Consider the following 12615-nt stretch of genomic DNA (forward strand, 5'->3'; position numbering starts at 1 on the left):
TTTAGTGATGATTTCCAATTGAGAATATCCCTTATTTATTGGTTTTGAATTCTTGATGTCACATCCTGATCCTTCTATGTAATGCATAATACTCCCAATCTGTTATCATTAACCCTTAACCCAGATCCTGATTCATTTTTGTCTCCATTACTCTCTTCTCATTCTCATGTTATGGAGGAGAGGCTGAAGGCTCTAAAAATTCCAAGGCCAGGGAAGTCATGCTTTTGATGATGTGAGGGCACCTTTACAGTTAGATTAAAAAGGGAGAAAACTTGTCTATGAGGTTCCAAAAACCAATAAGACAGAAAGAACCAATAAGCAGAAACTCAAGCAAATAGGCTTTGTCTCAACATAAAAGGAACAGTTAAATCTATTTCAAAATGCAAGTAGTAATCTCCCATCACTAGAGGCATTTCATCAGGTATTTCATCAAGTACCCAGGTACTGATATGGATGTTTTAAGGAGTGGGATGTAAAAGTATTAGGTAGATAGTTGGATTAAGTAACCTTTAAGATCCTTCAAAGCTAAGAACTATGATTCTATGATTGCTTCAGCTCTGCTTTCAGGAAGTCCTAAACATAGTAACCAAAGTCCTTTTTCTTTCCAGTCCTCTTAAAAGCAATAACTTTCATCTAATACTGTATTTTATGGCCTGGCATTTGACTCCCTAATTCCCCTTCCTGTGATTTTGCCTATTCCTGTAAGTATATAGGCCTCTACTTAACCCATGACCCGTATATTCATTTTTGAAGCAGAGTGAACTTGTGGTAAGAGCATAGGCTTTGAAGCCAGAGAAACTTAGATTTATATCTCATCTCCAGTTGTTACCACTGTGTGGACTTTGAGAAAGCTTTGAGTAAGGCTAAGAGCCCCAATTTTCTCACCAATAGAATGGATAACATATGAATAGATATAATACATGTAAATGCACCTATCTCAATAATAATAATGCTTTACATCTTTCTGCTTTTTTCTCCAATATTTGGGAACCAAAACTCACCAGGTTTGTTTCTTCAGGAACCCCCATGAAATCCTACCAACTCAGTAAAGTTGAACTATTTCCTTTCTTTCCTGACTCATTGCTCATTTAGATTTTTACTTGTGGCAATATCAAAAACAGGAGGAAATGTCCATGTCCTGTGTGTGCTTTGAATGTTATATAAGAGTTTGCATGACTGCTTTGACAGGCAAAGCCATCCTGTATATGTGCCTGCTGTCACTGGGCTCCCTCTCTGATACACTCCTAGAAGGCAGTCAGGTTTATACAGCTCCCAGAGTGGACCCTACATGTGACATTTAGTAAAAATGGATTTCTGGATCTCAGTGATGGTTATGTTTTCCTTGCATTCAGAAAGGCTTTTTAGAAAACTGTTTCTTTGAGGAAAAAACAACCTTCTGCGATCTTTCTCCCCCAGAGATTGCCCAGAACAGCATAGAGGAGATACTAGATTTTTCTCAAATCATTTTTATTACTGCTCCCATTATTGATATTCTATACTGTATGCTTGATTGAAAGACATTTATGATACTTATCATATGCCAAGTATCATGTCAGAATGGTAAGCAGAATCAGACCCTCAGGGAGCACCAAGCTAATAGGGGACACCAGTAGATAAATATATAGCGAAAGTATATTGTAACAAATGCAACCATACAGAACGTACAGAAATAGCACAAAAGAGACAGTAAATAGAGGAAATCTAGAAAAACTTCCTGGATAAACAGATATTTATAAGGTAAAAAAAAAAAGGTATTCTAGCAAAACAGATGGTTTATTATTATAAAGGCAAGGACTAGATAAAACTGCAGGTTTTTAGGGAAGTACTATTAGAGATTACTGGAATACAAGGTTTAAGATAAGAAATGGCAGGTAATAAGCCAAAGAGGTAGGTAGAGGAAAGTAGTTTCTGGAATTAGAGGAAGGGATGTTTCCATTTTCAACAGAGAAACAAACTGATGTCAAAGTAGACTTAGGTCGCAGCATTTTTTTTTTCCTTTTTTGCTTTTTTTCTGTCTAACTAATAAAAAACCCAGACTTCAGATAATAATACTGAATACATATAAAAGATAGTGAATTAAGCCCTGGCTATACAGAAGCCCAGAATCTTATACATAGATTGAGAGAATATTTACTAAGCATATACTATTTTTGCAGCTTTGAACAAGAGGCTATTGGGGGGGGCAAAATATATATATATATATATATATCATATGATATCACTTATATGTGAAATATGGGATACAAATGAACTTATTTACAAAATAAACACACTGATATAGAAAACAAACTTACGGCTACCGAAGGGCAAAGTGGGAGAAGAGGTCAGTTAGGAGGTTGGTATTACCAGATACACACTGCTATATATAACACAGATAAACAACAAGGTCCTACTGTATAGCACAGGGAACTGTGTTCAATATATCGTAATAACCTGTAATGGAAAAGAATCTGAAAAAGAATACATATGTGTGTTTGCATATATATCTGACTCACTTTACCATATACCAGAAACTAATACAACATTGTAAATCAGCTATACTTCAATTAAAATAAAAAAGAAAGAACACAGTCCCATCCACAAACGTATTCCAGTTTCATGGGTGCATTGAGTGCTAAGAATAGAGGAATGAGAAGACAAGTTACCTATCATGGGTAGCAAACTTTTCCTCATCCATTTTGACAGAGGAAACCTCGGACTTTGCTGAACCCACCACCCACCTCACCAACAACCAGCACCCCTGAACCGGACACCAGCACTGTACCCCAAGATGCTGCCACCATACCCAGCTCAGCCATGCAGGCCCCCACAGGTAAGAGCAGATCACAGTATTAGCTGCAACAAGCCCCAGGCCCCAGGGTCTGTACTGTCTCTCATACTGTACCAATAATTAGCCCCTGCTGGGGCACACGCACTTAGTCGTGTCCTACTCTTTCAACTTCATGGACTATAACCCTCCAGTCTCCTCTGTCCATGGAATTTTTCAGGCAAAGATACTGGAGTGTGTTGCCATTTCCTCCTCCAGGGGCTCTTCCCAACCCAGGGATCAAAGCTGCATCTGCCTGCATCTCTGGCGGATTTTCACCCGCGAAGCCATCAGGGTAGCCCAATTAGCCCCCTATCCATTTATAAATCTAAACAGAATCTTTAAAAAATTTTAATTTGATGTTTGAAATAACTTCAGAGACATCTCCATTCTGTCAAAATGATCCAAGAAACTTCGGTAGATGTTCTGTGAACTTAGAGTTGGGAATCTAGGACTTGGGGGAGGGATGGACATGAAGCCAGCACCAGGAGCTCACTGACTCAGTTTGTAATTATACCCATCCTTTCCAGTTTGGGATGCTCCCTCCTTAGTGACCCTTTCCGGAACCCTTCCAGCATTATAATTATTCTGCCACCACTCAAATATGTATGACACTGCTCTGGTTTTTTAAATTTTTGACGGTGGCAATTTTTGGTACTGTGAAAGTGTTTTTTATTTTGGAGACAAATCAGTGCATGATTGATTCAAAGCAAAATCTGATAACCATAGTGAGTGGGTAATCACTTGGGTTGTGCATATCTGTTCCCATTTCATAAAATATATGAAGGTAACTCTAAAAGAGCTACCCCTTTAGAATAGATGTACAGCCTCCCAGTGGGGTAACTATTGACAAAAAGAACAATATTCATTTTTATGTGTAAATTAAGATACATGTGTGAAAACGTCTTCTTAGGGAAATCTAAGGAACTGGAATGAATGATCCTCATGGAAGTTAAGGTAGCCTTTTTCTTAGGAGTTGAGTTGGTCTCCACCCTAGAATGTTAGTGCTTGAAGGGAAGCCCAGTCATTTCCTCTCCAAATAACCTTTGGAAAAGAACAGAGCCTGCTGGTAACATTTATGTTCAGCTCTGATCAGGGTACTATCACATTATTTCTCCAAATGTGTCTTATGCATCTAGCCTCAGCCAGTTACTGGGTTTGCTTAGTCCAAAAATGTTACTAGATTGATGAACAAAGCTTAGCTTAGCTCCATGGATGAGGAAGTAAAGATAGATGAACACCTCGGCGAAGATATTAATTCCATTTTCTAACCTATAACATGCCCACTAGATTCCTGTATACCTGCTTGTTTACTCCATATGATTCTAAATATCAGTTAGGTGCCTGGATGCATTTTCAACAAAACCTAGATGATTCATACCAGTGGAAGCCTCATGACTGTGCCTCACTACTCAATTAAAATGATGTAACTCATCTCTTCTGGTGGTCACTAAGCTGAAATCCATCCCTTGGTCTGAATCTCATAGCTAAGAAAAATGGCAACTTCACTTTGTATCCCTGTTTCTTGCTCTTGGCCAGGCTATAGCAGTTTTCACTGATCACTGTTTCATCATCCTGACTGGACCTTTGCTCTTTCTGTGTGATCTTGCTGTCACTTCCTTTTCTGATCTCAGTTTACACACCTATGCAATGATACAGTTAGTCCAAGTTACCTTTATAGATGCTTCAACTGTTAACAATAAAAGCTATCATAGATTGAAAGCTGTGTGCCATGCTATATCCTTTATTACCAACCTTTCATTTTTTTTAACTGCACAACACTTTTTATTTTCTTCAGAATTATATACATGAGAACAGTTTAAAGGAAAAATAGACTACAAGAATTATTATAAAAAGAAGAGGAACAGACCCCCTCTATCCCCTGTCATTTACTTCTCACAGAAGGCAGTCACTTTTAATTTAGCTGATTCTTTTATTTACTTTCATATATGTAAATAGAATGCTTATATTGGCTTTTTTTTAAACTTGAGGTATTTTTGTACCAACACACGTTAACTCTTCCTTTTCTTTTTTTGGCAACCCAGGATTTAACTCTTCTTAATCTCTTTGCCTGTTACCCACCCACACATACTTCCCTGTCTTAATAAGATGATATTATGATTATGATTAGATTGAAATTCAATAGTGTGTTATTGTAACTTGTTTTATGCTAGTCTCAATTGAGCCATGTAGAGTACTATGATTACTTTTCCTTTGTTGTACAAAACTTTGTTTTAGATTAAATCTTGACCTTTTTTGTTATGTGTTTATTTTGCTATGTACTTACCAGCTCAGCCTTACAGTCTCTTACTGCTGTATACATCTTTCTTCTTTATGTTCAATGTTCATCTCTCTTTCGTGTTATCCCAGTTTGCTCCTTTATTTTACCATGTAATCTTTATTTTACCGTGGAATCTTCCCTAGATTTTTATTTTCAGTTTTGTGTGAAACCTGTTTATTCTCTTTGAAGCTTCTCTTCATCCCCATTATTCTGAAATTTCACCTAGAATATGAGTATTTTTACTCACCATGTGTACATATAGTGTGCCCATTCCATCATTTGGTTTCTTGAAACTTTCTTAAATTCATCAATGATTTTCCCTCACTTTTTATCTACTTACTCTTCCTGGCATATGTTCAGATGTTGAACCTCCTGAAGTAATCCTTTGTATTCTTGACCCTCTTTCTTCTTATTCCTATTCTCTTTGTCTTTTTGTTCAACTTTCTTCAAGCTTTCCACAACTGTATCTTCTAAACTCTTTATTGAGTTTCTTATTCCTGGCAATTTTTTTTTAATTATCATTATTTCTCTAGTGGCATTTTCCAAAGGGTATTTGGAGGAAAACTAGTCCTGCAAAATGCTCTGCATAAAGGGACTTTACATACATTTAGGAATTTGGTCACATATGTTTAGAAAATGCCTACACTCTCCTTACCCACTCTTGGTATTTGCATCTGCTATGAAGAACTCTTTTGTTTTATTGATTTTTTACTAGATTATTTTTCTTTTTTAGATTCACAACAAATGTGAGCAGGAGGTATAGGATATATTTCACATATACTCCTTACCCCCCACGTTTCCCCTTCTCCATCATCAGCATCCCCCACCAGTATAGTACTTTTGTTTCAGTGATGAGCATCATCACCCCACAAGGTCCATAGTTCACATTAGAGATCTTACTTGGTGGTGTACTTTCTATGGATTTTGACAAATATATAATGACATGTATCCACCATTATAGAATCTTACAAAATAATTTAACTGCTCTAAAAATCCTTTGTCCTCTGCCTAGTCATTCTTACCTCCCCACTCATCTCTGACAGCCACTGATCATTTTACTGTCTCTATAATTTTACCTTTTCCAGAATGTCATAAAATTTAAATCATTCAATATACTTAGCCTTTTCAGATTGGTGTTTTCATTTAATGATTTATATTTAAATTTCCTCTGTGTCTTTTCGTGGCTTGATAGCTCACTTATCAAGTGCTGAATAACATACCATTGTCTGGCTATACCAGCAGTTTTATAGTTTGAATTTTACATTTAGGTCTGTATCTATTTTGAGTTAATTTTTGTGAAGGATATAAAATCTATGTCTAGGTTCGCTTTTTTGTGTGTGTCTATCCAGTTGTCTCAGTACTATTTGTTGAACAAACTTGAAAAAACGTATCTTTGTTCCATTGTACTGCATTTGCTCCTTTGTCAGAGATCAGTTCACTGTATTTGTGTTGGACTATTTTTGGGTTCTGTTCCATTGATTTGTCTGTTCTTTCACCAACGCCAAAGCAAAACAATGCCCAGTTGTGGATGTGACTGGTGATGGAAGTCAAGTCCGATGCTGTGAAGAACTTTATTGCATGGGAACCTGGAATGTCAGGTCCATGAATCAAGGTAAATTGGAAGTGGTGAAACAGGAGATGGCAAGTGTGAACATCGACATTTTAGGAATCAGTGAACTAAAACGGACGGGAATGGGCAAATTTAATTCAGATGACTGTTACATCTAAACTATGGGCAAGAATCCCTTAGAAAAAATGGAGTAGCCATCATAGTCAACAAGAGTCTGAAATGCAGTACTTGAATGCAGTCTCAAAAACAACAGGATGATCTATGTTTGTTTCCAAGGCAAACCAGAAATCAATACCACAGTAATCCAAGTCTATGCCCCAACACACTAATGCTGAAGAAGCTGAAGTTGAACGGTTCTATGATAACCTACAAGACCTTCTAGAACTAACACCAAAAAAAGATGTCCTTTTCATCATAGGGGACTGGAATGCAAAAGTAGGAAGTCAAGAGATACCTGGAGTAACAGGCAAGTTTGGCCTTGGAGTACAAAATGAAGCAGGGCAAAGGCTAACCGAATTTTGCCAACAGAACACAATGATTGTAGCAAACACCCTCTTCCAGCAACACAAGAGAAGACTCTACATGTGGACATCAGAAGATGGTCAATACTGAAATCAGATTGATTATATTCTTTGCAGCCAAAGATGGAGAAGCTTTCTATACAGTCAACAAAAACAAGACTGGGAGCTGACTGTGGCTCAGATCATGAACTCCTTATTGCCAAATTCAAACTTGAAGAAAGTAGGGAAAACCACCATACCATTCAGTAGACCACTAAACCAAATCCCTTATGATTATACAGTGGAAGTGACAAATAGATTCAATCTATTAGATTGAATAGATTAGATCTGATAGAGTGCCTGAAGAACTATGGATGGAGGTTTATAACATTGTACAGAAGTCTGTGATCAGAACCATCCCCAAGAAAAAGAAATGCAAAAAGGCAAAATGGTTGTCTGAAGAAGCATTACAAATACCTGAGAAAAGAAGAGAAGCAAAAGGCAAAAAAGAAAAGGGAAGAAATAGCCATCCAAATGCAGAGTTCCAAAGAATAGCAGGGAGAGATAAGAAAACCTTCCTAAGTGATCAATGCAAAGAAATGGAGGAAAACAATAGAATGGGTAAGACTAGAGATCTCTTCAAGAAAATTAGAGATACCAAGGGGACATTTCATACGAAGATGGGCACAATAAAGGACAGAAATGGTATGGACCTAACAGTAGCAGAAGATATTAAGAAGAGGTGGCAAGAATACACGGAACTATACAAAAAAGATCTTAATGACCCAGATAACCATGATGGTGTGATCACTCACCTAGAGCCAGACATCCTGGAGTGCGAAGTCAAGTGGGCCTTAGGAAATATCACTATGAACAAAACTAGTGGAGATGATGGAATTCCAGCTGAGCTATTTCAAATCCCAAATGTCACGTGATGCTGCAAAAGTGCTGCACTCAATATGCCAGCAAATGTGGAAACTCAGCAGTGGCCCCAGAACTGGAAAAGGTCCGTTTTCATTCCAATCCCAAAGAAAGGCAGTGCCAAAGAATGCTCAAGCTACCGCACAATTGCGCTTATCTCACACGCTAGCAAAGTAATACTGACAATTCTCCAAGCCAAGCTTTAGCAGTACATGAGCCATGAACTTCCAGACGTTCAAACTGGATTTAGAAAAGGCAGAGGAACTCAAATTTCCAACATCCGTTAGATCATCGAAAAAGCAAGAGAGTTCCAGGAAAACATCTCTTTCTGCTTTATTGACTATGCCAAAGCCTTTGACTGTGTGGATCACAATAAACTGTGGAAAATCCTGAAAGAGATGGGACTACCAGACCACCTGACCTGCCTCCTGAGAAATCTGTATGCAGGTCAAGAGGCAACAGTTAGAACTGGACATGAAACAACAGACTAGTTCCAAGTCGGTAAAGGAGCCCGTGAAGGCTGTATATTGTCACCCTGCTTATTTAACTTATATGCAGAGTTGCTGCTGCTGCTACTGCTAAGTCGCTTCAGTCGTGTCCGACTCTGTGCGACCCCATAGACGGCAGCCCACCAGGGTCCTCCGTCCATGGGATTTTCCAGGCAAGAGTACTGGAGTGGGGTGCCATTGCCTTCTCCAATATGCAGAGTATATAATACAAAATGCTGGGCTGGATGACGCACAAGCTGGAATCAAGACTGCCGGGAGAAATAGCAATAACCTCAGATATGCCTATGACATCACTGTAATGGCAGAAAGCAAAAAGGAACTAAAGAGCCTCTTGATGAAAGTGAAAGAGGAGAGTGAAAAAGCTGGCTTAAAACTCAACATTCAAAAAACTAAGATCATGGCATCAGGTCCCATCACTTCATGGCAAATAAATGGGGAAACAATGGAAACAAGTGACAGACTTTGTTTTCTCGGGCTCCAGTATCACTGCAGATGGTGACTGCAGCCATGAAATTTTTTAAGACGCTTGCCCCTTGGAAGAAAAGTTCTGACCAACCTAGACAGCATATTAAAAAAGAGACATTACTTTGCTGACAAAGGTCTGTCTAGTCAAAGTTATGGTTCTGGTTTTTCCGGTAGTCATGTATAGATGTGAGAGTTGGACTATAAAGAAAGCTGAGTGCTGAAGTTTTGATGCCTTTAAACTGTGGTGCTGGAGAAGACCCTTGAGTGTCCTGTGGACTGCAAAGAGATCAAACCAGTCAATCCTAAAGGAAATCAGTCCTGAATATTCATTAGAAGGACTGATGCTGAAGCTGAAGCTCCAAAACTTTGGCCACCTGATGCGAAGAACTGACTGATTGGAAAAGACCCTGGGAAAGATTGAAGGCAGGAGGAAAAGGGGATGACAGAGGATGAGATGGTTGGATGGCATCACCGACTCAGTAAACATGAGTTTGAGCAAGCTCCAGGAGTTGGTAATGGACAGGGAAGCCTGGTATGCTGCAGTCCATGGGGTGGCAAAGTGTCGAATATGACTGAGCAACTAAACTGAACTCAACTCACCAATACCATACTGCCTTGAAGTTGGGTAGTATCAGTCCTCCAACTTTGTCCTTCCCCTTCAGTATTGTGTTGGCTATTCAGGGTTTTTCCCTCTCTGTATAAACTTTAGAAGCAGTTTGTTGATAGCCACAAAATAACTTGCTGGGATTTGGATTGGGATTGCCTTGAGTCTATAGATCAAGTTGAGAAGAATGGGCATCTCAACAATATTGAGTCTTCCTATCCATGAACATGGGGATATCTCTCCCATTTATTTAGGTTTTTTATTATTATTTTACTCATCAGAGTTTTATAGTTTTCCTCATATAAATATTGTACATATTCTGCTAGATTTATACCTGGGTATTTTATTTTTGAAGGTACTACAAGGTAAATGGTATTGTTTTTAATTTCAAATTATACTTATTCATTACTGTTTTATAGGAAAGGATTGACTTTTGTATATTTATACCTTGCAATCTTGTTACAACTGCTTATTAGTTCTGTGAATTATTTTTGCATTCTCTCCATAGATGATCATATCATCTACAGACAAAAGGAAGTTTTATTTCTTCCTTCCCAAACTGTATATCTTTTATTTCCTTTTCTCATCCTATTACATTAGTTAGGACTTTGAGTACAGGGTTAAAACCTGTGGTAAGAGGAAACATCCTTACCTTGTTCCTGATCTTAGTGGGAAAACTTCTAGTTTTTCACTGTTAAGTATGATGTTGGCTGTGGGGGTTTTGTTGACATTCTTTATGAAGTTGAGGAAGTTCTCCTCTCTTCCTAGTTTGTTGAAAGTTTCCATCATGAATAGGTCTTGGACTTTTTGCCACATGTTTTTTCTGCATCTATTGATATGTGATATTTCTTCTTTAGCTTCTTGATGTGATGGATTACATTGATTTTCAAATGAAGAGTTTGGAAATACATACATGCAATAAACTCCATTTGATTTTAGTGTATAATTCATCTTGTATGTTGTTGAATTCAGTTTGCTCATATTTTTGTTGAGGATTTTTGCCTCTGTTCATGAGAGATATTGGTCTGTAATTTTCTTGTGAAGTTGTTGTCTCATTTTGGTGTAGCAGTAATGCTGTCCTCATAAATGAGCTAAGAGGTACTCTCTCTGCTTCTGTTTCTGAAAGAGATTATAGAGAATTGGTAGAATGTGTTTTTTTTTAATGTTTGGTAGAATTCACCAGTAAATCCCATCTGAGCCAAGTGCTTTCTATTTTGGAAGGTTATTAATTATTGATTCAGTTTCAATAAATATAGGCCTATTCAGAATGTCTTTTTCTTTTTGTGTGAGTTTTGGTAGAATGTGTCTTTCACCAAATTGGTCCATTTCATCTTGATATCAAATTTGTCAGCATAGAATTAGTCATAGTACCTTTTAATGACTGTGGATCTGTAGTGATCCATCTCTTTCAATGTCTGATATTAGTAATTTGTGTCATCTCTCTTTTATTATTAGCATATCTAAAGGCTTATTGGTTTTATTGATCTTTTCAAGGAACCAACCTTTGGTCTGGGGCTTCCCTGCTGGCTCTGACACTAAAGAATCTGCCTGCAATGCAGGAGACCTGTGTTCAATCACTGGGCCTAGAAGATCCCCTGGAGAAGGGAATGGCTACCCACTCCAGTATTCTTGCCTGGAGAATTCCATGGACAGAGAAGCCTGACAGGCTACAGTCCATGGGGTCACAGAGGTAGACACAGCTCAGCAACTAACACTTTCACTTTCAACCTTTTGTTTCATTGATTTTTCTCTGTTGACTTCTAATTTTCAATTCATTGATTTGTGCTCTAATTTATACTGTTTCTTTTCTTCTGCTTATTTGGATTTAGTTTTCTTTTTAAAATTTTGTGAAGTGGAAGCTTAGATTATTGACTTTAGGTCTTTCTTCTTTTATAATGTATGCACTCAGTGCTGTAAATTTCCCTCTATTCACTGCTTTGGCTGTATCCCACAGATTTTCATAAGTTATGTTTTCATGTTCATTTAGTTGAAAATATCTTTAAATTTCTCTTGAGATTTCTAATTTGACCCATGTGATATTTAGAAATGTGTTCTTTAAGCACCAAATATTTAGCGATTTTTCACTTATCTTTCTGTTTCTGATTTTTTGTTTAATTCCATTGTCATCTAAGAGCATACATACTGTATGATTTCTGTTCTTTTAAATTTGTTAAGGTATGTTTTGGGCTTCCCTGGTAGCTTAGCTGGTAAAGAATCTCCCTGCAATGCAGAAGACCCCAGTTCGATTCCTGAGTCAGGAAGATCCATTGGAGGATAGGTTACCCACTCCAGTATTCTTGGGCTTCCCTTGTGGCTCAGCTGGTAAAGAATCCGCCTGCCGTGTGGAAGACCTGGGTTTGATTCCTGGGTTGGGACGATTCCCTGGAGAAGGGAACAGCTACCCACTCCAGTATTCTGGCCTGGAGAATTCCATGGACTGTATAGTGCTTTTTATGTGTTGGTGAATGTTTGATGTGAGCTTGAGAAGAATATGTGTTCTCTGTTGTTGGGTGAAGTAGCCTCTAATATCAATTATATCCAGTTGACTGATGGTGCTTTGGAGTTCAACTGTGTCCTCTTGCCTGCTGAATATGTTCATTTCTGATAGAGGACATATCAAGATCTCCATCCATAATAATGGATTCATCAGTTTCTCCTGCAAGGAGGAAAAATTCATCTATTTCTCCTTTGTCAATTTTTGCCTCCCATATTTTGTTGTTAGAGGCATACACAGTAAGAATAGATATGTCTTCTTGGCTATTTGACCTTTGATATCATGTAATGCCCCTTTTTATCTGAAAACTTTCCTTGCTCTGAAATCTGCTCTGTCTGAAATTAATATAGCTACTCCCACTTTCCTTTGATTACTGTTAGCATGGCATATCTTTCTCCATCCCTTTATCTTTAACCTATATGTGTCTTTATATTTAAAGTTGGTTTCTTTTAAACAACATGAAGT

General features: G+C 37.9%; 1 protein-coding gene across 16 annotated transcripts in view; it reads left to right on the plus strand.

Moving 5' to 3' along the window:
- The window catches only part of SCMH1 (Scm polycomb group protein homolog 1), a 221940-nt gene that overhangs the window by 182427 nt on the left and 26898 nt on the right, over positions 1 to 12615 (plus strand). For 15 of the 16 annotated variants that reach the window (XM_025288975.2, XM_025288978.2, XM_025288969.2 and 12 more), the window contains one exon: positions 2686 to 2812. The exons of the other annotated variant lie outside the window; for it this stretch is intronic. In XM_025288975.2, coding sequence (XP_025144760.1) covers positions 2686 to 2812 — 127 coding nt within the window. The remainder of the gene's footprint in view (positions 1 to 2685; positions 2813 to 12615) is intronic. 16 annotated transcript variants of the gene reach the window in all.

Source organism: Bubalus bubalis, chromosome 6, assembly GCF_019923935.1.
Source record: "Bubalus bubalis isolate 160015118507 breed Murrah chromosome 6, NDDB_SH_1, whole genome shotgun sequence".
Classification (NCBI taxonomy): domain Eukaryota; kingdom Metazoa; phylum Chordata; class Mammalia; order Artiodactyla; family Bovidae; genus Bubalus; species Bubalus bubalis.